The sequence below is a fragment of the Rhea pennata genome, chromosome 10, assembly GCF_028389875.1.
Source record: "Rhea pennata isolate bPtePen1 chromosome 10, bPtePen1.pri, whole genome shotgun sequence".
In the NCBI taxonomy this organism is placed as follows: domain Eukaryota; kingdom Metazoa; phylum Chordata; class Aves; order Rheiformes; family Rheidae; genus Rhea; species Rhea pennata.
Window position 1 is genome coordinate 23,014,048 of NC_084672.1, and position 27,220 is coordinate 23,041,267.

At 41.1% G+C, this 27,220-nt stretch overlaps 1 protein-coding gene across 9 annotated transcripts in view; it reads right to left on the bottom strand.

Annotated features, from left to right (window-relative positions):
• The window catches only part of NEO1 (neogenin 1), a 194,574-nt gene that overhangs the window by 67,678 nt on the left and 99,676 nt on the right, over positions 1–27,220 (bottom strand). For all 9 annotated transcript variants that reach the window (XM_062583518.1, XM_062583517.1, XM_062583520.1 and 6 more), the window contains exons 6-7: positions 5,622–5,776; positions 4,674–4,794 (exon numbers count right to left, since the gene is read on the bottom strand). In XM_062583518.1, coding sequence (XP_062439502.1) covers positions 4,674–4,794; positions 5,622–5,776 — 276 coding nt within the window. The remainder of the gene's footprint in view (positions 1–4,673; positions 4,795–5,621; positions 5,777–27,220) is intronic.

The window sequence follows — 27,220 nt, forward strand, 5'->3', positions numbered from 1 at the left end:
TCTCAGTGCCTCAGCAGATTAGGCGCTCCAGCCCCCTTAATCATCTTGGTGGCTCTCTAATAGTGCTCCAGGATGTAATTTGCCTTTCTTGTACAAGAAGTTTAAAACTGGACGAGATCGTCCTGATATGGTCTTACAAGTACCAAACAGAGGAAAATTATCACTTCCTTGGGCCTGTCCTTTCCTGCAAAGCTGCCTTTTAGTCAGGCAGCACCCAGCCTGTGCTATTGTATGGAGGTATTCTGGCCCCAGAATGATCAGTCCCCCACTCTTCTGCCTCTGCTTCTAACTTCTACGTACTTCCTTTCTGGGTCTGAGCTCCACTAGGTGACCCTCGTTTTCCGTATATTGTTCAACTTTCCATGCACTGGAACGGATTCTTGTACTTCGAGGAGGCCGTCCTTTGAGATCGAAGTTCTCCTGTTGCCCATCACAGTCTCCCACATCGAGCCAAAACCTCCTCTCCTGTAATTCTGCTTTGTTCCTTCTCACCTCTTTTAGGGGCCTAAATCCAAGCATCTTATGACCACTGCTGCCAAGGCTGCCTTGACCTTTGTATCTCTGACAGGTTCTTTTGTTTTGTTCATGAATAGCAGCTCCACTCGTCGGTTCATTATTCGCCACACCACAAACTGCCTTTCCAGCACCTACCAGATGGTTAAAAATAAACCATGAGTGCGAGAGACAGCAATCTTGAGGCTTCCCCCAGTTGTTTGAAAAATGGTGCTCCCTTTGATTAGGTGGTTTGTAGCGGGTGCTCCACTATGCCATCTTTCCATCCTCTGAACATTACACAAGCTCTGGGCTGGCTTGTCACCCACCCCAAGGCAAAGCTACTTGCATTCAAACCACTCCTTTGCGGACAGCACAACTCTCTTCCTTGCTTCCCTGCTCTGTCCTTCCTGAAGAGCCTGTCTCCAACCTTTGGAGCACTCTCATCGCGTGAGCTATCTCAGCACGTCTCCATAATCTCAACGGCCTCACAGCTCTGCAACAACACACAGACTCCTAATTCCTCCTGCTCCTTACTCATGCTGCACAGTGCTCTTGGCAATATTAATTCACATACAGGGTATCCATTCTTAGATATGAACTATTTTTCTTGATAATTTAAAGAAATGGATAGGTCCGCTACAAAAAATCTTGATGGGGCACGTTACTGGAAACCAGCATCATTTCGTTCACTCGCTTCAAGATCTCACCCCTATACAGCTCACGACCACGGCTCTAAACGTTACCTTTTGCAGCCTGCAAGTACAAAAATCACTTAGTAAACTTACATTTACTTAAAAATTTTAAAGGTGACACAGTGCATCTCGAACGATGTTTTGAAAGTGTTCTCTGAACATTGTGGCATATTTGTTTACAGTGTATGATTTTTCTGTACAGCACACTCGGTAATCACTCCTATTTTGCTGCCTGATTACTTGTCAAATGCCTATCATCACATAGGGGTGACAGGGAACCATCTGCCTTCCTCCCCCAAAGGCACCTCCTTTCACTTACTACCACCTGTTCTTTTGCAGTCCCCAAATGGTGATTCGAAGCAATGCCAGATACACTGAAAAAGGCCAGGTTACAGGTCCTGGCTGAATTTTTCAGTCTTGTCACTACCACTTAACCTCTACCAAGAAAAGCCAAACGTATACATTGCTGAGGTTTTCACGAACAAAAGTTCATGCAAAATAATGCTGTACAAATGATAGCAGAGAATAGCTTTGCCAGAACTAGCGAGCATATTATTGTATCTGATCCATATGCTGTAAAATTGAGGTCAAACGCTGACCAAACAGGATATAATTGTAAGTAAAAGAGAAAAAGCTGTTTTTGTGTAAAAGGAGTCGAATTCCGAGGTTCTTGAGACTGTCATTCCCAAGTACTTAGACTTGGGAAAGACTTACAAAGACCAAGTTTCTTACTTCTCATTGTGATATGCAGAAGGATCTCCATGGTGGTATTTGAAGGAAATAAGCAAAGACAGTTTATCTACTCAGTCCACAAGACCAAGACAGGAGCATCAGGACTGTCAAAGGCTGGCAGAGGGCAAGTGAAGAGGAAGAACTTAGCTCCCTCCTAAGTAGTTCTTCAAATTCTCCCTAAAAGTCTGTCCTGCCCTCCACTGCAGCTCCCAAGGTACTCAACATCAAGAGGAAAGGCTACTTTTTAACTCTCTTGCAGAATGCTGCACCCAAAGTGCAAGGGATATTCGTAAAAGAGTATTTACCCAGATCATTTACCCGAGTCCTGCTTCGTCTCCCCCTTCAACCTCCTCAACTACAGTCACCCTAAAATTCTCCATGCCACAATTCTCTTTTACATATTGCAGAAAATGGAAAAGTTGGAGATTGTACAGCCAATCCAGTTCCTACTGCAGTCTTTTTTTCTAAGCAGTTAAGTCATCAGGGAAGCTGCAAATAAAATAGACACCTTAATAGCCTTTAAATTACCCTATCTTTTTTAGCCAGTCAATACCTTCCGCAAATAACATCCACAAACATTGCACGCTTTCCAAAAATCATTGCAAATACACAAAAGATCAACCCAAAAGAAACTTACGTCTGATCAATAATTATATTGAACTTAATATATAAGCGTCCACAATACACACCCACTCACATGCATGCAAGGCTTTCCTGCACAGTGCAATTCTCTTTGGGCAGAGGACAAGGTGGAACACCAAAATATTGATCCTTGAAGAGTTAGAAATCAATGTCCAGGTACAGAAAGATTTTTGTTGTAGCAGATTATCACTTATCTACTTTATGCCTGTTAGATTTAAAAATTACGCTACCGTCTAAGACTGAAGAAAATATACATCTGATATTTTACTTTCAGGAAAGAATATTGTATACGATACCTTCACATAGCTTCCCTCTTCACCATTTATTTATTGTGCTATTGTATTAACATAAGATAGCAAATATTGGCATTTTCTTTGAGTATATATATTATACCACTTTTTATAAATCTGCACTAAGGCACAGCACATTCATGCCTACTGCACTACTTGTTATGCCACTACTTAATAACAAAAAAATAAAGTGTACTTCCAGTGATGTACCATGTAATCATCTCTACTGTTGGAAAAGAACAACAACTAAGTATGTATCAGTGTTACACAGGGAGTGTATTGTTAAAAACACTGCAGGCCATGTAACAGAACGATATTACTTCGTGGGTGTGATTTTACACCCGATATTAGACTCCTCCAACACTGCATCCGTAATCCTTTGGCAGCATGCAAAAGAAAAAGGACAGCGTTACAAGGCAAAGTCCTTTCGTACAACTGGACAGGTTGCCAGAGCAGAACAGGAAGGAGAAACCACCGGGCGAACAACAGGGGACGGAAAAGAGTGAGACCACAGGAGCTAAAATAATAACAATAATAATAATTTATGTACCGCTACTGGGAATTGGGTGAAAGTACAAACTTGGGCAGGGCATGGCTTCAAAACTCAAGTACATTAATCACTCAATATTTTTCAAAAGTGGAAAATACGGGATAATGCTTCTGCGTAAAAGATTTGGAAACTACTCAGGTGATTCATGCACACAGCAGAAATAAAATTACTTCTCATCATTTTTCTGGCAACATGAGGACAGTAGGCCAGTACTGGATCCAGACGCCTAACACCAGTCTGAGGTTGAAATCCCACGGCTTCGGAGCATTAAAGCTCCTGAACCCAGTAGAGGGCACCTTTCATTGCAGCCACGGCTGCGTGAAGTACATGCATCTCTTCAGCCAGCAATGAACATACCCGTATCCAAAGCAGAATTCAGAAGAAGTTAAAAGTGCACAACTACTCTTCAAAACAACCAGAAAAGAAATAGAAGGTATACCGCTTTATGGCACATCTGTAACTGTTTATTCTCTGTACCTGGAACACCAAAATCAGGTCTAGCTGCTTGGCATCTGCTAAAATGCCAAGCATGAAACTACGTCATGCTTCCAGTCATACGTAACTATTTTCAAGAGCCTTGTGACTTCTAAGAGCAAAACAAGCTGATGCCTTAAGCACAGATGTTTTTACTACCTTTTTTCTGGATCAAAGTAGTTCTTTTACCACAACAACAATTCTCTTCTAATATCCCAAATATGTGGTGCAGGACACTGCACGTTTCAGTAGCGAGAAGGTGAGCACTGTGATTCCACTGACTGCAGTTCAATACCAAATATTTGTCTTAGACTGCAAGTCTAACTCAAAAAAATGTTTTTCTAGCATCTGCAGTTTGCAGAAGTGATAGAGCTTACTACTTTTTACAATGAAAGCAGAAAAAAGTTTCTGACACTGCAATGATTTTAGCATGAAATAGTTCATTCGTACAAGTACTCATTTTTCAGTTTTGCAAACACAGTGATCATATCAGCTCAGGTGTCTCACTATTTTTTAAAATCTTGGTATGCAATAATATTTCAGATCTCTGGCTCTGGTTTATTACTGCACTAAGTATTTCCCAAGTATTTTCCAAAATACAAGGTGAATCCCGCAGAACTCATTAATTTCTCCAAGTAACTCTAAATGCGCAGTAAGAAGATGACACTGAGCCGCTCAGATGCTTTAAGAAAAACCATCCCAGCCTAGCTGAGTTATAGATGCAACACGAGGTGCAAAAGGTCCCTTGAAACTGTTCCTCCCCATCTTCCGGCACTATACTGTCACTGTTTATCTTACCAAGGTCAAGTATTATGAGCTGGGCTCCAGCCTGTGCGTTTCCAACATCATTTTCCGCAATGCACTGATAGAATCCTTCATCCGATTTCACCAGACCCAGAACTTGCAGATTATGTTCTCTCTGAGGAATAAAGGTTAAACGCAACACTTGAAAACATGGGCTGCAATCGCAAAAACAACAGGTTATTACAGCACTTTACTATGACAGGAGAAATTTCGGAACAGTAAGACACACAAGCATACTCAGAGTTCCTGTCAGATGTCATCTCTTTCTACATTGAATCCTCAAATTGCGCTGTACCAAAAATCAGCACAAGTTCTTACTAATAGAACTATCATTTTTAGCATCACAAGTCATAAGATTCACATAGCCATTTTGATATTTTAAGCCCTGAAAATAACCAAATAACCCGCTGTTCAATCCTGTAGCCTCAGGTGTACCCAATTATACCATCAGTAAGTCCAAACTGTGTCTCAGTAATGACTTCCACTACATCTAAAGGTTCACAGTAGCAGCAGTGGCATGCCAAAATTCATGATACACAACTCCATTACATTTCAATTTAAATCCGTGTTTGAAATTGTAATTTTCATCCATCACAGACGACGGCAGAAAACACACACAACCAGATTTAATGGTGAACTTTTTAACAGGTTCAAGCAACAAATTGCCTTTCGTCACTGTGTGCGTGTTCCCCTCTCTCTGATGGAAAATCCAAGTGTAAAGAAACAGAGACACACACTATAAGCAACATGCCTTAGCGTTTCAATGCGATGACTCAATTACGGAGCATTAGAGCATTCCAGAAACCATTTAATCCTTCCAGGCCCCAAGCTGCAAAACCAGGAAGCTGGTCCTACAGAAAAGCCGAGCTGCTACGCAAACGAGCAAGAGGATTAAGCCACAGGTCAGGAGCTTACAAAGTGCAAGACCGACGGGGTACTTACAACGATTTTGAAGTAGTCGCTCGGGATCACCACGTCTCCGTTCTTGACCCATTTCACCGTCGGAGTAGGTTTTCCTGTCACCTCGCACTCAAACACGATGTCCATGGATTCGTGCGCATATATATTTGTGGGCTGCTTCAGAAACTCAGGAGGAACTTGGAACGGAGGAGAGAGAAAACACAGCGTTAGCACCCACAACGCCACGGCGGCTGCGCTTGCGCTCAGAAACTTCTCCCATCGCGGTGGGAGAAGCGTGCACCCAACTCGGGCTCCTCTGCAAGTCCGAACGGCACGTTTTAATGAACAAGAAGAGCCAAGCCAAACAGAAGACACATTTGTTCACGATTCTTTTGCATCATGTTGGGGGAAAAAAAAAATCCAGCGCGACCTCTTGGGAACATGTGAAAAACAGAAACCAAAGCAAGATGGAAAAAGCATAAAGCAAAAAAATTTAAATCAAGAGAAATAGTCTGGCTCTGGAAAGCACAGCAAACGGACCCACGGGAGGCCAAAGACAGTGAGAAACCCAAACCCAAATTGCTATTACAAAGATCTGCAAGGGGAAACGTTTTTGGACTGTTTCAATACACGATGTCTCTATAATCATATCAGGGCACAAACTCTAGCTAATTATGCACACCAGAGCTGCTACCTCCAGGTCTTGGCTACCTTTTTAAATGTCATTATTTACTCCAAACAAGATTAATTACAATAAAGATATTCAAAATCCGTAAAAATTCAAACATGCAGGATTTTCTGGTAATAGAATCCCCGTAGTATCCAAAGCCAATATCTACATACTTAAAATATTTCCACGGAAAACTGTGTCACTGAGCATCCAGCTGCACCCCAGGCTGCCGAGCTTCTTCCGCTTAGCGGCAGGAAGAGGAGCCGCGCACGGGAACGTCTCATTCAAGCACCATCCATTACAAAGAACGGTCCCCTGTTTGTTTGTTTTCAGTACGCTCACCGCCATACGGGCAATCTGCTTCCTCGCACGGGCAGACCTGATGGGTCGAGTTCCAGGAAAGTCATAAGCGCCCTTTCGCCCTTTAACATTTACCAAAGAAAGTCAATAAGCAAGGGCTGCAGCGCCGGGCAAACGTTTTACAGCCCCGACTTCTCCGTGGGATTTATTTGACGCGAGGCATTACAGAATACCAGACCACGTTACACTCCTTCCACTGAAATAATCCATTTTCCTTCACATAAAGGTCGGCCACAGATTTTATTTATTCATTTATTTATAAAAAACAGGCACCCAGAAACAACAGCCCACCTACAGAAAACCTAGAGCTTCGGATTATACATGAAATAACTGAACATTAAAATCTGGTAGTATTTCTTTACAGAGCAAGAAGGTGGAGTAACTCTTGGACACTTAACGCAGATCTATACCAGAAATTAATATAGATACCTATTTACCTTTCACATGGGAGCCAAAATCTGGACTCAGCCAGTCCAGCTGCCTGTGATTTCAGACAACCATTTCATGTAATAATTTCCATAAATTTCCCCTAATCTCCATCTTAAAAGCCTGTAGATATTTTTGTACTTAGTATTTGTATCAGATGGCTGTACTAACCGCAACATCACTCCTTTGACATACAAAACGTGATTTCTAAATTTATTTGCGACCAATTTGTGGCTACTTATTTCTTACGGCAACGCTGCCTTTTATTTTAATGCTCCTGGCATTCGTCCCCAGGTCTTTACAGGGAGCCACACTGCTCCGTTCCCACCCTAGACCCCAGGCACAACAAGTCACGTTTGCTTTGGCCCCGCTGGCACGACAAACCGCCCGCACCATCCTCATAGACCCTCCGTATCTTTTCTAGTTTGAATTCATCTTCGCAGCACGCAGAGTTTTGGTTATTTGTGTGCAATTTCAGATGAGGCTCGCGAGCACCTTGAAAAATGACATAGATACAGTGTTATCTCTAGAGCAAGCATCTCGCTCAACTCCGTCCTACTACTGCTTTTGCCCCTTCCTAGATGTGTCGCATGGATCTCAGAGAGGCCCGTGATAGATCGCTACTTTCTCATCTATAGCTATTTGTAATCAGCGGTAAGCTTGTCCCCGAATCTGTTTTATCAATAGTTTGTGGTCTGATTTCCTTACAATCGGTCTCTCTCCATTTTTAAAGTGCTTATATAGTTGCAGAAAGGAAACACACAAAAATTAGAAACATGAAAAGTTAGCTTTCCCACCAAGTACAAGGCTCCTCTTTTCATCATGTTCTTTACAGGCTTATCTTTAATTCCTTGGCTATGTATTAAATTTATCACAGGAATCCTAATTACACAAGCCAGCAACATTCACTGCCAAAAGCGCAAAACTTGTGTAAAGAAATGGATCCGATCGTGTCAGAATATCTGCAAAGCCCACAGTATTGCAACGCCTGCTCTACCTAGTAGCTATGCCAGAAGGCTCCAGGACCACAGAAGAGATATACAACAGAAGTTCATTAAGATCACAAGAGGCTCCTAATACAAAAATTAGCTAGTTCAGGTTCAAGGAGCTACTGCCAAAAAATGTTAACTACATATTTAGGATGCTTTTGAATTAGGGTTTAGTATATTCCTTTTATTCAGGAGACAATAAGCGTAATTATCACAGAAGAGACAAAGCCGACCTTCCCTCAGTTAAGAGAGGCACTGGAAAGGACGGGTTGCTACTCCTCAACATACCCATCGGGCATCGACTGGGGATTACAGGAGGACACCACAAACCCTTGGTGGCTACACATCTCCAGTGGTGCTCCACTGATTTCCTGCTTCATATCCCTTGACAGTGGTTAAAACTTCCCTCAGCATTCACCTTTCAGATAAGGCGTTAGCAGGTTTTAAAAGCAAAATTAACTCTCAGAAGAAGGAAAAGGGGCTAAGAAGAAGTTTGGAATGGGCTATCACTAACATAAAAGGAACACGTGTTGAGAGAGGGATGGAGGCTGAGGAGGAGGGAGGGTCGCTGTAATGAAAGTGCTGGTATGACGGATGCCCACAACATCTGACACAGAGAATTAGCGGAATACAGAGTTCTGGGATTATTCCTGTTTTCTCACTCCTAATGTTTAATTTGTAGCAAAGACATTTGGATAATTACTCGAATGCCTCTAGCGACTGATATCACTCTAACTTGGGACAACGTCCACAAACATGCATTAATAGCAAATCATGAGATTTATCACAAAAGTGCAAGTTGAACTAAATATCCCTTTACCTGCTCTCAAATATTTTTGATTTAGGACATTAAGAATTTGAAACACAATATTTCTTCAAAGTGATTTTGCTTTTCTTTCTTGTGGAGAAAATGCCAAGCTGTTTACAAAGGGATAACATGAGAAGTGCGCAGTTTATTATCATTCCCTTTCCAGTTAATGAATTAAAAAATGCTTTTAAAATGCACTTTTACAGTTTAACTATGCCAATGTTTAGCATTCACACCAATTAACACAATGCAAGTGCAGATGTTTGTGGTAGAGAAGTTAAATTGATAACCAGAGAGCAAATGAGCCAATTACCACATAAAATAAGATTTGTAATGGAAGATTATGTGTTCCGTTACCAAACAGACAATTAAACTTCAAAGACAACTTGGCAGCTCAGCCCACTCCTCTATCCCTCTTAACGTTACCAGGCAAACAAAAATGTAAATGGCTGGCTGTTTACACAGTGTTTCACGTGTGCAGCAGGGCCCTCACAGAGTCCCCAGCCACGAGCATCTCCCACTCTTTTGTCAACAGAGAAGAAAAACATTTTCACTTTAAAATGCATCGGATATACACTTGTCAATCAATCAATCAAACCATATGTCAGGCTACTGGAGCACTTGGTTAGTTTTCTGGAATGTTACCTGTACATGGCTTTGTGTCCTCTGCTTCCCAAGAAAGGGGTGGTAGGATGGAGGTGGCATCCCAGCTATTGCACGGGCATTGTACAAATCACAGGTATCAGGAAGGCCGGCAGTGCCCAGCAGTATCCAAAAAGTGAATTAAATGTAAAGAATTGTTAGGAAAGGGGCAGAAAATAAAGCACAGCATGTTTCAGAGCTGCTATATGAAGACATGGCGTAGCCACACCTTACATGTGAGAGCGGCTCTGCTCCCTCCAGTTCCCAAGGAAGGTAACAGAACTGGAAAAGGGTCTGCAAAGGGCACCCCGGTTGATCAACGATAAGCAAAAGATGACGACTCTTTACACAATACATACTTAAAGCTCTTGAGCCATGGGAATGCTATGGGTGACAACAAGTTAAAAGGAGAGACTGGACAAGTTGCTGGAAGAGCATATACTACACAGCATATTAAAACTATATCTGGTGCAGAATGTCCCTAGATTACAAACTACTGAAGGCTTAGAGAGTATTCAGTAGATGTATCTTCAAATGCTTACTCTCTTTTCCTATCCTTCCCTAAAGCATCCATTTTTAGGCATAGCTGGTTGTGGATTGATAGCTGTTGGCTTGATGAATTTTGAGCCTACTTGGACACTTTCATGCTTTCTGTATCGTAACACCCTAGGTCACCAGCTACCATCTGCTGTATAGCTTGAGACAATCCCAGCGGAAGATGATTCTATACAGCAACAACAGAGGCTTTCACAGCCGCCAGACCGAATTATCTAAGTACGTCTTTGCAGGACAATTCAGAAACTCTACCAACCTCAAAGCTCTAATATCCTGTGCTGGCTCAACCTCCAAATGTTAAGGTGAGCCGTAACTTACAGGATCGTTCAGGGATTAATCCTGCTTAGGTTTCTAAAAGCTTTTCTTCTGCATAGTGATCTTGGGAGAACAATATAAGCAACAATTCTTTTGCCTTGAAGTTTTTTAAAACTTTATCCCAACTTAAAAAGCATCTTGACTATTTGCTGCTCAGCATCTGCAAAGTACACAGCTAAGTTCTGACACTCAAGGATTTTTGCTTCAAACATGTAAGTTAAATCCCCGTAAAAGGGAAATCATCCAAAAAAATTTTTAAGCTAACAGGTGTAAAATGATGAGGAAAACTAAGAAGCTACACATACATAAGAGGCATTACATGCAAGTTGAAAAGGAAACTGAAACAGATGCTGTGCATGGATTGCCTTCTACAAACACAAGTGATGAGAGGAACTGAAAGCCAACCGGACAGACTATCCCTCCTCATCTTCAGATATAAGAACAGCAAAACATGCTACCACAGAGGCCTAAAACTCTGACTGAATTCATCCTTTCGCACAAGCATCCTCCAACATGGTAAATTCACAAAGAAAAAAGTTAGCTTGGGATGCACGTTGTCTGTGGGTTAATTTTTAAAGGCAAAAGGATTAGAAACCTTTGAATAACTATGTGGATATTAACGAAGAAGCATTACTTACTGTAAACTTTACAGAATGACTGTTTCCTCAAATACCTTTTCAGTGGTTAGCAGCTCTTGCCTACTCTCTCTCATTAAGACAGAAAGAGAACAATTTTGTGGCCTTCAGGGTGTTGCTTGAAAGAATCTATTTTTCAATTCCACCATCTGTACTGCTTCAAATGAGAGAAAAATTAATTATGCTCAGTCCTTCTCTCAGTTTCTTGAAGGGCTTTCCTTTCAGCCTTACAATCACACCAGAAAGTTTCTGGTTTTGCAATCTTATTTTAAATGTGAAGCTCAAGCTGAGCTCTAACTAAATAAGAAAAGAAGGAACTCAAGTTCTGCACAGCTAACTACCAACGATTTTGAAGGTTCCGAGCTATGAGCATAATGAACCTTCTTCTAAAATAACCAAATTAAAATGCTATTCTAGATAGTACCTCTTTTTCTTGTGCTTTAACCTTTCTTAAAATCAACTTAAATCTTAAAAATCACAGTGGCCCCTTAACAGAGGAAAAAAAAACCCATGGTGGCAAAGCAGTGTTAATCCCTTTTTAGGAAGCATTAATAAATAGAGCTGTTAGTCCAAGCAGAGCATCAGACAAAAAACCATGTACATACGATCAATTGTAAAGGCTGGATACAATCTCTACTACCGCATTTTGAAGTTTCTCCTAGGCCTCTATCACCTCCCTCGTTCTGTGCAGATGAATTTACCCGACTTGCTCCCCCTAGCTCACCAAAGTCCACCAGGCATGAGCCCGTTGCCACCTAAAGTCATTCATGTGCTACGGTACTACCTAATCATGCTTCTCCTGCAACATGCGGGCTCACACGACACGTGCAATGGTGTGCCCCCCAAATGCAAGTCGAACTAATCAGCACCGCTCGCCAGAGAAGCTCTCGAATAGACAAAATAGGTCTCTGGTAAGCGTGGAGTAATGGAAAGCCTCATCTGTAAGCCAGGACGACTGCTGTGCTAGCAACTTGAAGCAAAACCCAAGATTGTTCTCACTCAGCACTGCGGTGTCTCAGACAGGCAAGACAGCTCACACTGACCTTAAATTTCCTGATCAAGTACCATGCACATGTTTTGTCACCTACTGCTTGCTGTTAAGTGAGCAAAGAATATGGGTGAGCCCCGCTGTAGGACTATAGGGCTATTCCCTTCGCGTGCTGAACGACCGTTACGACCTCCTCAATGGCCTAAGCTGGCCACAAAAAGGAGAGAAATTCAGCAACAAAATTTCCACACAGAAACTATCAAAGACAAGACTAAAGTGGCCACTTCTGTTTCCTCAGCTATCTATACACTCCCTCAATCCTGAAAAAAAACAAGAGACTGTTTTCCAAAATCACCCAGTTAAACTCTAATTCTTGCTAATAATTCTGGTAAATTTTCATCAATCTTTAATTTTCAGGAGTATAAAGGGAAGGGTCCTAATACACTTCTGTCTCTAACCAACGTATTTCTTCTCTTAATGCATACTGTTCAAATACAAAAGTAATTTCTAAATTCAAAAGAATTTGCTACTGCAAACTAGTTAGTAAACTCATTGGCCTTCTAAATTAATGTTTTTCCAAAATTTTGATTCTGCTCCAAAATAACAAAACTACATCCTTCATGACCTGCCATTGCCACCAGAAGAGAGAGAAAATGTACAGATTGATGCTTCACAGCAGAAGTTCCAATGATTTTTTAATTCTATAGTACAGTTCCACAAATAAGCTGTTTTTCTTGAAACGTATCCTGGAACAAAAGGAAATTACACCTTAAAGAAAACTGTTGAATTAAAATATTCTTTCTGAAAACTAGTAAAGGTACATGGAGAAGTCTTCTATTAAAAAAAAAAAGATTAAAGAAAGACGACTAATTTTGGGAAAGTCAAGTCTTCTCAATCACTGAACATCACTGTTACCACCTTAAAACATATTTAATATGCAGCTGGAAAATTTGCATAGCAAACCAGAGGCGATAAAATGGAATCTTTCTAGAGAAATATGCACAGAAAACTGTCAAATGAATACCAAAAAAGAAAAAAAAAAGGGTACCAAGACCCCCAAATGTTATAAAAACCTAAACTAGTACATGCACAGCATTTTTTTAACATACAAAAACTAAATTCCAGGTTATGATCAGAAACCAGTAAGATGAGGAAGGTTTCTGAGGTAGCAGCATCATTTTACTTCTTACCTAGCGAGATGATGACTGCATACATCTGCTTTTAACTAGATTGATGGGTTTTAACATTTTAGCAAATTAACCTCAGCATACGTATAGATCAATGCTTGTCTACCTGTGGGATGTTTCCCAACAGGAATATTTTCCCACTTGTTTAACAGATGAAGCACACAAAAAGGGACTTGTTGTGCAAACAGTGTCTCTGATAGACTACGGCAGCTACTGCCTAGATCCTGCTCACCAGCTGGACAGGCATCACACCATCCACTACCTGGAGAGAGGCTTTCCGGGGCAGGGCAAGGGAGCGGTATGACTACATCGGATTTGAAGCCATTTGAAAAGAAAGATTTTACATTTAAAGGGAAAAGCTTTCATTCAGAAATTGTCAAAGCATGAAATACTCTTCAGAGTCCAGCTCCTAAATAAACATTTTGGAAATGGAAACTAAAAAAACAATCGCATGATATTACCACTTTCTGCAGATCAAGAGAGGGTGAACACTGAAGAATAATTATCATTCAAAATTGTCTCAACAAATTAGAAAAGTAGAATTCCAGCATCAGGATGTAATTCAACACGGATGTATTACTTTTTCAGGGAGGAATAGTTAACTGTACATTTGAGGAATGGGAAATAGCAGTAACAAACTACAGATAAAGGTTTGAAGAACGAGATCTAAATTCAAATGCAGCGGGGGAGCAAGGAGACGTGGTGCTGGAACAGACTAGCAAGCCAAGCAAGCTTTTTTTTTTTTTGCGCACATTAAACAAACACTCATCAGGAGCGACTTAAATACAATTCATCCATGCTCTGAAGCTCCAGGCAGATTAGAAGACCTCCTGAGCTGCCTTCTAGCCCTATATTCTGTAACTTCATGAACTCCATCCGCCTGTGAAATACCTATTTTGTAACTAGCTGTGTAATCTCTGCGAGAACAGGAGTTATCTGCAATTAAATGAAATCCATTTATTTAAGAACTGTAGCTAGAAACCATCTCTGCGGTGGCACACGTCATGTGCAAAGGCCCGTGCACTAGTTTAGCATATCTACCCTACAACAGAAGAGAAGCCAGCCGTGTTTTTACCCATAATGGTATTCTTCATGGAATAGGCTCCAATTCATTTGGGATTAAAGGATTTCAAAAACTTCTCTAAAGATCGTTTGTAGCATCGTGAGCACTAACGCCAGTGCCGGCAAGGAGAGTGCCATGGCAAATAAAAAAGTTCAGTTCAGTGATTAAGCCAAAAATAATTAGCAAAATAATTAGGTAACTTAAAATTTAGGTCACAAGTTGGAAGAAAATAAATACTGATTGTCTTTCTGTAGGCTAATATTTAGACATTAAAGCATTTAGCTGGGAAGTGGAAAATCTAGGCTAACGTCTTCTGTCAGATGCAGAGACTTAAACTCAGATCTCCCATCTATCAGGCTGGTGTTCCAGAGCACTGAATTACATACGACTACAGTATGAACAGCCCTCAATCTCCCTGGATGTTCTTTCATTCTCTGCACACTTAAATACTCACTGTAAAGAGAGAAAAATCCTATTTATATCATCCTTGCACATTGAGAGTCCCTACACAGAAATAGGTTCTTGCCTTTTTCTAAAAAAGATACAATTCAAAATGCAAAGACAACCAAGATCCTTCATGTGTTACATGTAACAGGAAGACAGAGACACACTTCTTAAGGAGAATTTGGAGAGGAAATTTTTTGAAGCAACTAAATCACATTTTGGTGAAATAGCTTAATGCTAGTCTCCATAGGCAATCTGTAGAATGACTTAAAAATTGAACAAAATGAAGAAATGACCTAGCATTCATATATATATATATATATAAAAATATAAATATATATATATATACATATATATATATATATAAAAATCTTTGCCCAAACATGAATTCTTTTTATATATGAACAAACTCCAGTCATGCTGGACTAGACAATACATCTTATTTTCACTCTCCTGTTAAAAATATATATTTCTAAAACAACAATGATTGATTGCTGACAAATCTGGTATGAAAATGGGTTCTTACTCTTAGTACAAGCTTTAGTAAAATTTAAAAATAGTCTTTGAAATTAACCAGTACGAACCTCTGAATATGCAGAGTACATCCAGTAAAACTAAGTAAAAACTATCATTACGAGTAGGCTGCGAGCTGTCGGCTCTGCGTGTGGATTTGGAGAGCAGACACTCGGAGGTTACGTATAGGTGCCCACCAAAGCAATCGCCTGGGAAGTGTTGGGTGTCCAAGCACCCTACGAACCAGCAGTACTTTTCTGTACATGTTTCACACGTGGGGCACCCTTAGCTGTTGCAGTCCAATTCGGCACAGTAATTGCACACTGGCATTAAAGCTGTGGCATGATCCACGCTGCCCTTAATCCTATCTATATAAAGGCAATCGTAACTGGCCCATTTTGTTAGTCACTCTTTTCAGCAGTAGTGGGAAGCCTTTAGAAAAACTACCTCATCTAACCAGTATTTGCAGAAGGTGTGGAGTGTGCTTTGCAGTGTTTTCCACACGACCGCACTCTGATAACTTGCGAACAACAGGTGTTCAGCACCAGGACGCATCCAGTAAATATAAAAACAGAGTAAAGCTTGTGCAGTGCTGCAGAAGAGCCAACAGCAGGTACAAAGGAAAGAATTTAAGAACAGTGAAAGCATAAAAGCAACAGCTCTCCATGTATTCTCCCAGAGTCTAGCAATCTCTTGATGAGGGATTCCCTGAGAAAGAAAAGATACCTTTGTGTTACTAGTCCTTATTGGATTTTTCTTTTATAAACTGTTTTCATCACTTGCTAGATCCAGGTAAGTGACAAATTCAGCATCACTTACCCTAATGCCTAATTCAACCACCTAATGTTCACAGCAGTAAGTCCAGTATTTTAACAGCATCCTTTAAGAAAACTTTCGCAGTCTTGGAGCCAGCCAGCCATGTGATGCCTCCTGGTTCTTGCAATCGAAGAGAAACAAGCAGTCATGCATTTGCTTTCTCCATAGCACTCGTGATTTTACGCAAACAACCATTCTCAACACTCCTGTGTCTTTTGATCACTCTTATTCCATTCTCTAGACCTTTCTCAGCTTAGACATAGCTTCGCTACATCTTTTAAGAGATGAGGGAACCAGAAATACAGCATTCAACGTATAGCAACATCACAGATTTAAACACCATGATTTTTCTTTCGAGCTATCCATTCCTTTCCTAATCGTTCCTAACGTTTGACTTGGTTTTTACAATCTTGCATTTTTCAAAGAACTACACACTACAACTCTAACAGTTCATGCCTGTGCAAAACCTGTCAGTTGAGAGACCACTGCTATGTAAGTACAGCTAGAACTACTTTTAATTGCATATACCACTTCATATACATTGAACTTCCCCTGCCTTTCTACTGCTTATTTCTTACACTGCAACATATTTCTGCAACTCCTCACCGCTGGCCTTCATTCTTACTACCCCACTCAACTTAGCATCAGCAGCAAACTCGGCCACCCAACAGTCCTCTTTTCCAGATCTCTTACAAAAAGGCTGAACAGAGCGGACTCAGCTCCACCGATGAAACCAACTCCATCATCCCACTCTCATTTTCTATCCATTAAACAATTTATATTCCACAAGAGGACATTACACCACAGCACCATCATTTTATTCAGACTTTTAGTGAAAGAACATCAAAAGTATTCTGGAAATCCAAGAGCCCTATACCAGTTCGTATATATCTACCTATAATATCTCAGCAAATCCTTCAAAAGGTTCTCAAGAGGTTCGTAAGGTGGGTTTTTTTTCTACAAAATATATGTGAACAGTTCCAGCATCCCATGTTTCTGCATGTACATACTAACTCTATACTTCCCCCTTCCAATCCTGCAATTTGACCGGTCCAGATGTCAGATTTCCCCCACAAGACTTCCAAAATTTTTTGTCGCACAAGCCAACTTTCCAATTAATTAATTAAAGTGATAGATTACACACACCATGCTTAGTAACTCAGGATTTCACACGTAAACTCCTTGAGAAATTCTGAGTGAACACCATCTGGTCCTGAGGATTTGTTACTGTTCACTTTGTAGATCTGTTTTGAAAACCATTTTTCTAGCTCTTCAATTTCAGGCAGATCCTCCAATCAGTTCTCTGTTTGTTTTTTTTTTTTAAGGAAAAAAAAAAAAAAAAAAAAAAGCTTCCAACTCTATGGAGAACACAGGTACCAAAAACTCCTTTTCTACTTTAGCCATCTTACCATCCCAAACATAAATCCCCAATATAAATTGAATTTATATTCAATTATCTGTTGATCCTACACTTTCTAGGAAGGCAGGCTTCCTATCTCTGACAGACTTGAAAAAAACTTATTAGAAGATTTTTATATTATTAGCAAATGACTTTCAAAAGCTTTTTATTATATTACTTGTATATTAATGTGACAGTTTACCACTTTTTTCCTTTCCCTGCTGCCAGAAGATTCCCCCTTTTTGTGACAGGTTTTAGTCATTCATCGCAAGCCTTGTGCAGTTCCTTAAACAGCTGCTATGCCACTTGCCAAGTGTTTACTCTTTTTGGCTACCTCTTTTAATTTTGCTTTTAATAAGCTTCCTCTGCAACACACAGACCTCCCTTTCTAAATTAAATGCTTCTGTAGCAGATCTGAGATTTCTGTTGCTTCTGTCAATGTATGGAAGTACATTATGGTCACAGTTCCAGAAAACTGATAGTCAAATTTTCAATTAAGTTCCACGCACTGCTCAGAATCAAGAAAAAAACTACCTCTTTGAATTTTCAAATTAGTTACTCCATATATCAGCTAATTAGAGTGTCTAGCAGGTGATATTTATCTAACCTACATGGGTATAACTGAAGTCTCCTGTATTGACTTCCTGCCCTGCAGTCCCTCTGCTTTTCCTTAGCAGGTGGTGACCAACCTTGAGGACTATCTTCAATGACTATTTTGGAGAGGTGATCAGCTATACAGTATCAATACTGTGTTTTTCAAATTTATGCCTGGAATTTCAATTTAAATTGGATTCTGCATGACTTGTTAATACAATAGTTTATTTATGAGATTAGACTTTGAGCTTTCCTTAATGTATGTTACTACTCTTCCACTGGCCCAGCCTACTCTTTTTTCTTCTTCTCTAAAAGATATTCTGATATTGAACTGTTTCAATTGAAATTTGGTGGAATCAAAATGACAACTTCTATGAAAATTAGGCATTGCTACTCCTTTCACCTCCTTGAACTTGCACTTGGGCACAAGGGCATATAAATTTGATCTTATCCAGGATAGTGAGGAGAACACCTAGAACTGTGAAACCACTAAGCTCAACTTATTAAGCAGACCAAGCAAAAGAGGAGACTCCACAAACTCTCTGAGCAACCTGTTCCAGCGCTCTGTTACCATCACAGTAAAGAAGTTTTTTCTCATGTTCAGATGGAGTTTCCTGCTTCAGTTCGTGCTCACTGCCTCTTGTCCTATTGCTGAGCACTACTAGAAACAGTCTGGCCGCATCTTCTCTACATCATTCCTTCAGATGCTTATATACATTCATAAGATTTCCCGTCAGCCTTCTCTTCTCCAGACTGAACAGTCCCAGCCTTCTTAGCCTTTCCTTGTGAATAATGCTGGCCCTTGCTGGCCACATGGGCACATTGCTGGCTTGTGGTCAACTTGTTATTCACCAGCGCTCCCAGATCCTTCTCTGCAGAGCTGCTCTCCAGCAGGTCAGCCCCCAGCCTGTCCTGGGGTATGGCATTACTCCTCCCTAAGTGCAGGACCCTGCACTTGCCCTTGTTGAACTTCAGGAGATTCCTCTCTGCCCACCTCTCCAGCCTGCCAAGGGCCCTCCGAATAGCAGCACAGCTCTCCCTCCGGGGTAGCGGCCACTCCTGCCAGTTACGCATCTTCAGCAAACTTGCTGAGGGTGCAATCTGTCCCTTTATCCAAGTCACTGATGAACAATCTGAACAGGAGAGGACCAAGGATTGACCCCCGGGGTACACTGCTAGCTACAGGCATCCAACCAGCCTGCATGCCACTGACCACAACCCTCTGAGCTCTGCCTTTCAGCCAGCTCTCAAACCACCTCACTGTCTGCTCATCTAGCCCCTACTTCATCAGCTTGCCTATGAGGATGTTACGAGAAACAGTATCAAAAGCTTTACCGAAGTTAAGATAGGCAACATCCACTGCTTCCCCCTCACCTACCCAGTCATTCATTCCATTGTAGAAGGCTATCAGGCTGATTAGGCATGATTTCCCCTTGGTGAACCCATGCTGACTGTCCCTGATGAACTTCTGGGGATCCCCTTCTTGGGGATGGTATCCAGACCTAGCTGCTCCATCACCTTTCTGGGAATCAAGGTGAGGCTGACTGGCTTGCAGTTCCCTAGGTCCTCTTTCTTTCCCTTTTTGAAGACTGGAGTGGCATTTGCCTTCTTCCAGTCCTTGTGCACCTCTCCTGACCACCATGACCTTTAAACATGATTCAGAGTGGCCTTGCCAACCCACTTGTTGGAGTGGCATTCCTGCGCATCTCAGTTGATGAGACATGCATGGTAGCACAAGTGAAAAACTTCCCTTGACAGAGCCTGTCGCTCATTTATTCTGCTAATAAACCAAGCACAACAGGACTGCATTGCCTGGCGTTACCTCCCCCACATTCCTATGATACAAAGTGAGGGAGAACAAAGACAAGCACCAGGGACCTGTGTTATGATAGCTTTAGGGACAAGATATGTGCAAGCACTTGAACATGAGTGCTGCATAGTGTCACAACAATATATGTTGTTGTTTAGACAGAGAGAGGCCATTCTCGTGGAGCCTCAACCCACCTTATGGGATAGCTGGGGCTTTGAGAATCTGTGGTTCTATCTTTGGTCATTCAAACACACCTATAGCATGGCTGGTTGACATGTATACAAAAACTTGGAACAAGCCAACTGGGATTGCAACCCAGCTGGCAAAAGCTTGCTTTAGGACAGCGGAGCAGCAGTGTGTAGATGCACTGCGATGCCTAACATCCTGTTTACAAGATGGCACAGAGGAACGTGAAATGGAAAATTAAATGTATTCCCTGCAATTATTAGTCAAAAGAATAAATAAGAGTAGAGGAGCTTTTTCTTTTACAGGTACTTTCTGTATTCTGTGGATTTCCCTGGAAATCAGTTCAGTTATTTCTGTAACAGGCAAGCAGTGGTGATAAAAACAACACTCAAACTCACTGGTTATCCTGTGGGTAACATTTTTGGCAATGGCCAGTGACTAGGAATGTCTTATTTACATGTATCCTAACGTTACTGCTGATAGTAATGAGCCTGTTGTTTTGCATCTGGTTACGCCTATATTGCTATACTCTGCAAACTGCCTTATGCCTGGACAGACCATTAGGGCAGGTTAACTGCAACTAGACTCCAACAGCCAGATGTAAAAGCAGGTGTAGTAAACAGCACAACCCTCCTGGAGTCATATTTTTAATGTGTCTTATGACGCTAGGTGTAAGACAGCTGTTGTACAACCCTACTGCTCTGATCCGTAACATCCAAAAGAACCAAGTGGTGCAACGCAGCAAAAACCTATAAAGTTTGATCTTGGTGACTGGATGGTCCAGAAACTCCCCAGCTAGTCTCTGCCTAGATGAAACAATCAACTTGGTACCAAGTGATTAATTGCTTGTCCCGTATTAACTTTAATTGTAATTGTTTTGCATGCAACAGGGGAATATACAGATGAAAGCTTAGGCTATTCATAGAGTAACGATGTATAATGCAAGTGAACATGTGAGTGTACGTGTAAAACATGTATTTACAGGATGTCAGCAAGACCAGTGAGTGTAGTGACATAGGGCTATCACAGCTTCACCTTGGACAGGAGCCCAGTAAAGCACAGGCACTGAGTGCAGTGAGCCACAGCCAACAGGACAACGCAAGAGTCGAGCGTGAGGAGCCTTGGCACAGGCCACAGATCAACAACAAACAGGAGAACTTCACCTGAACGTGACAGCTTACCTGAACATCCAACACCACACACATCTGGACTGTCTGAGGTGGGATTGCGAGCTGTTGTGCTTCACAGCCGAGCTACCACCCAAGAGCCTGGCAGCCTGCTCAGAGGAGTGCTGCATCCCCTTGGGCTCAAGAGGGCAGACTCACGGGAATGCTCACTGATGGTGTCAGTGGGTGTCAACGGGTGTCAACATAGGGCTTTCCCTGACATGGCTTATCCCTTGCTTGGTCCACTCAAAGGCAGCTTAGCAGGATCATGTTGCTTGGTAGCCTATTCAGCTGCCCAAGATAGTACTTGTTTCTAATTTTATGCAACCTGTTTAAAGGGGACTCTGAATACTTAGGTGCCTTTTCCTCATTCCCATCTGAGCTTTGCTAACTTCCGTTCTACCCTTCTATGTGAGGATATGAAGTTCTTCCTACTTTTCACATGGATGCATCAAGACTTCCTGCCTTTGTCAGCTCTCCCCCTCAGTCCATGTAGTAAAAATCCTCTATAGTCATATTTAATTTTAAATACCAAAGACGTAGCTCCTTTTTGTCAAGATCAATCCCATTCTTTTTGCGAGTATGGACGCTCCCTGTGAAAACCTGTGAACGCACAATCTGGGATTAATGTGCTATCAGCAACGAACTTCAACTGGTGAAGAACTCACTGGAACAGATGACAAAATAGATTTCTATGTTAAAGTGAGATAACTGTGACCATATGTAAAAGCTTTTCAAACAAATTAAAACACACAGAACATGTGCAGTGCTTATGAGTGGATATTACTGATTATCATGCAAAACAAACCTTTCAAGCAACTTCTAGGATGCTTTTTGAGAAACAGTAAACAATCTAAGGCATCAACAATGCAAAAATACTATGTTGACTACTTCTTCCTTTATCTTTTAATAAGCTCTCCATCTCCAGCCCTTGTAAGAGAAATCAAGCTTATCTGACCCTGAATCTACGCCAAGTGCCATGGAAACATCTGAATAACAAGAATGCTCATCAAAATTTAAATTTCTTACAGCAGTGCCAAAGGTAGCAAAAATTTTATTGAATTCCAGAGCCCGTAGTTTTCTAAAGAAAGAATGCATGGTGAAGAGACAGCAGATAGAGCCCCCCGCAAGATAGAGGCATGCTGTCTTTGGGCCCTTGTTTCCAAATATTCAGCAGGAGACTAACTCATATTGGAAATCTTCACAGTTTCTACTTTAATTTAAAATCACAGAATGGTTGAGGTTGGAAGAAACCTCTGGAGATCATCTAGTCCAACCCCCTTGCTCAAGCAGGGTCACCTAGAGCATGTTAGACAGGGTTGCATCTAGGGGGGGGTTTGAGCATCTCCAGAGAAGGGACTCCACAACCTCTCTGGGCAACCTGTGCCAGTGCTCTGTCACTCCCACAAGAAAAGTTCTTCCTCATATTCAGGCAAAACTTCCTGTGGTTCAGTTTTTGTCCACTGCCTCTTGTCCTGTCACTTGGCACTACTTGTTTTACTTTTTTTTTTTTCCTCCTGTAAAGGTATGTTTTTTAAAGCAATTGCCAGCAGAGCAAGCATGTGCTACTGCATGCAAATTCAAACACATCCACCAAGAAGTTTTATTCCTTCACACAATATTTCGTTGTTGTATTATCTACCATTAATCATTTATTACTGTAGCAAAGACTTTTTAAAAAATGATTACCATACATAACACATTTATAAAGCAATTAAATGCCAGGGACACGTCAAAGAGAAGCAGCATCTTAAAATCTGAAGTCATGACATTTTTCCCAAGTACTCAAACTACTGGCTTAATATTACTGTTTCATTAACACGATGATACAGAACTTTATGAACAGCAGAGAAAACGGTTAATAAAACCCACTTAACAGGTTTCATAAAATCCTTATTTCTGGTAATTCTATCGCATCTCCTTGCGATCCTGATAGCAAATTAATAAGTTAATGGGTTAAATCATCAGTTCTCTTCCTTTTTGTCACTCAAGCTGATGGATCTACTCTTCCGGTTCTAAACAAAAGGAGTAGCAGGGAGATCAGCAACTCCAAAAAAATTGGTCCTATAATGATTATTCACAGTAATGATGATTTAAGCAAATTAGCAGAGCAATAATCACTCACTGTTCAGGTTAAGTTTATGACTGGAAGAAAATGTTCAGCCAGTGCCAAGGACAGACAGGCTACACGGCACAAAACCCCGCGGGCCTGAGCTTATTTAACAAAACCTCCTTTTTCACCTACACAAAGCTCCAGCGGTCGTTTCCCCTTCCCAGGCCACAGAAATTCTTGGACAGTTGCCCCAAACTAAGTTTTAGCCCATTACTTACAGCACAATTTGGACATTATTTCCTTCAGCAAACCAGAATGTAATAGGATAATATTCCTGCATTCTTCTTTTCTATTGCTTTTTCACTAAAACTACCTTCTTTTATACAGCATATTCAGTCTACGTGGCATTCCATGATGTACTACAGAGAAGGCAAAAGGGCAAACGATAAAAGCCATCATTCTCAGCCATGTTACTGCTGATACTGAGAGGAAGCAAGCTATTAATTATAGATATACTGAAAAGCCACATAAAAATTATTTGCCAAAAGGCAATGGGAATGACAAAATCGTATTTTCAAACCTCTCTCCAATGCCTCTCACGCACATTCAGAATGAGAACATTTGAATTTACTAAAAACGTATACTTAACAGCATTGACAGAACTCTCGGAAGTTGTGAATCGCTAAACTCACCACAAAAAGAGACATTTTCATTACAGAGGGCTGACATTTTTTAAATTGTGTTTCTAATCTTTTGGCTTCATTGCCATGCACGAGGACTGCCTTCAGGTTTTCAGTAGACAGTATGCAGGCTTGCAATCACGAAAAGCATCTTTCATTCCTTAAAAGACATGTCATTAGAATAAACAAACTTAATTTGCAGTTGAAACGCCAAAGTACTGCTGGGCTAGACGACTTAGAGCATGAAGCGTGATTATCTTCAAAGACTGCTAAACTTTCATAAGCCCTTCAACTACAATTCCAGGCTGCAACGTGACCATGCAAAAACTACGCTGTCTTTCTTAAACTGTTTGCTGCGTTTAGAGATCCAGGTCTTTACTGATAGAAAGAAGCAAGTTTTTGCAGCTTGCATGTCCATCACTACTGCAGTCAACGCAGTTAAAAAAAAAAAAAAAAAAAAAAAGTTCTTTCTTTTTTAAATAGACCTCTTTAGTAAGCATACATTTTGTGTATTAACTTACCGATAACAGCAAGGTTACACCACCAACTCCAGATGCTGGCATCTGGCCTTCCAAATGTGAGAAGTTATAGTAGGCAAGAAAAGAGAACCTCTTTTGTACAAGAAGTTGTATTTTCAGAGCAAAATATTTTACTGATATTAGAAGCACCTGGTGCAAGTTTGAGGCACACAACCTGCAAGATGCCATTTCTACATGCACTCCTCAGAGTGCAACCCTGCTTTAAATTACAATACATATCAGGGTAAGTCCTCACTTTCAAAATGCGCAGAAAACTGAGCCTGTGCCTCACTGCCTAAAAACGCAAGAAAAAAAAATCAACACTAACTTACTACATAGCTCCCATCTGCCTCAAAGTTCTTCGCACCTGCTACTGGAGAACGCATTTAACTTATATTGATCCTGTAACTAAGCAAACTAGGCTTTACTTAAGGAATCCAAACTCTACGACGCTGCTCTCCTTCGAAATCAGTCCCATCAATTAACCACACTACCGCAAGGCTGTTCGGGGAGCAGGTCACCATAGGCACCAGTCCGTCTCCTTGTGACAAGTCACAGAATTGTTTCATCTTTGTAGCTTCAGCGTAGAATTCCCTTCTAAGGACTGCGGCCTCCTAAGTAGACGGCTAGTAACCGCAATGATCTACCTCCCTTTAGAGGAGCAGATTATCTTGTGGTGTGAGAGTTGGTTTAACTATCATGAAAATTAACTTTAAGGAAAGTACCTGCACACTTTAGATTAAGTCGAGAGAGAGAGAGAGAGAGAGAGAACATAAGTAATGCATGGTGTTCTTTAGCATTTTCATTTTAATATTTTCTCAGATTTCACCATTACTCCTTGGAAATTCGTTGGTACAAAAAACAAAGTATAAATCTGTGTCAAAATGCAAAAGCAACAACAACAACCTATAAATCCAAGAATCAAAATTTTATTCAGCTAATTAAACATGGAAGGAAGACCTTGATACAGAGACAAAAATTATTTGCCATTTTAGGCACACTTTCTATAAAAACAGTTCTCACTTACAGGAAAAAGGCATTTTAATGAGCTTCTCCGTTCACACATTCACATTTCTTGCAAGTCCTTGGCGTAAACAATTTAAAAATTCATACTGAATCTTTCAGCTTTTTATTTTTATTTGAGATTCTAAAGGGCTGTATTGCTTTTTAATAGGGGATAGTAACAGTAATTAAAAAACCCACTCTACAGCTTAACTCTGTTTTATGATTACACCTGCTACATCCTTCAATCGTTAACGCATGCTCCAGAGCACTCTGAACGCTCGATCTTTTGGACTACCCAACTGGGTTACCTCACCTCCATCGCTTTACACAAAACACACATCATTTATAGCATCACGTCAGCAGTACAGACGATGAGCTTTCCACCCGGTATTAATTATTACTCCTGTATAAGCCACAAGGAGCCTAACGCTGTGCTTCATATAGCATGTCATATGTATTCATGCCACACACAGGACAACTCACAGGACTAGGTATTTTCTTCCCAGAAATCTAAAGGAAAACATGCTGTGAAAAAACAAGCTGAAAATATACGCAGAAAATGGAGAAGGCTTCACTGCCTGTCCTTTAAAAATCAAAAAGTCACCTCAATAACATTACCTTAGGCGTTTTAGCACAAGGAACCGGCTGACAGATGCATGGCTGGCTGCACTGCAGCACCGCTTTTTTTTTTTTTTTTTTTTTTTTTTTTTTCCTAATTTGCAGTGTTACCTATTTAATCATCATATAACTGACTTCAGAATCAAGGTGGTAAATCCCGTGCCACGTAAACCCTTTTATTTAAGCCAAGGCCAACCCTGCAGACTTTGCTGGCATTTATGTTGCTTAGGAGGTACAGCTCCTGTTTTGGCAGGAGCTCCTGCTGTAGATGGTTATTTTGACAAGACTTTATTTCGCTTTCTTTCCTTCCGAGATTTAAGAAGCACAACTTTGCTACTACGGCAGACTCCACACAAGGCACACTTTGCTCATTTAGTGTAAACTGTATTCCCCCACCAGCAGATCACTACTTGCAGATCCAGCATTTGATAACAATAACTAAACGTAACTGAATTCTGTTGAATTTACTCAACCATCCATGGCAGAGGCAAGGAGGAGGGAAGAGGAACAAGGCGTTTCTGACTTAATTGCAGCGTTGACTTATTTCCAGCATGACAGAAAAGCAGCTTACTTACATTAACATAAACTTGAGAAAGGAGAGCTAGAGAAGCAGCAGAAAAGGTCCCTGAACTGGTCATAGCACCAACCACAGTCTACGCAGACGGAAAAGTCGCACAGCCCTATACCTCCTCAGCTCCATCCCTGGGACTCCTACGCCGTATCGCCCCAAGCCCTACTCAACCAAAGATGCCCTCTGCGACTGTGGGCAGCTCGGAGATGGAAAGGATCGCAGACTCCTTAGATTTAAATCCAGCAGTGGGAGGCTGAAAGCCCTTCCAATTTTGTACATCTCCATCGTTACCTAACGAATCCCCTGTGCACCTAACATCCTGCTTCCCCCCATGCCCAGAACAGACTGGTGTTTCACGGTTTCCTTTGCCGGATGCTCCCAGTCGAGCACCAAGCAACTGCTCCGTCTGAAGCTCTCAGGGGGCTTGACACAGTACATGGGCACAGAGCACTGACTTCTAACAAAACACCACGATTTTGGGAGATACCAACACTTCAATAGCTCACTAGAGCTACACTTAAGAGGTACAGCATAAATTCAGACCAGGATTCAGCGTGCAACAAGTTCACACCATGGATTGAAGGTAAAAACTGTGCTTTTTGTACGCGTGACACCTCACCCAGCCGATGA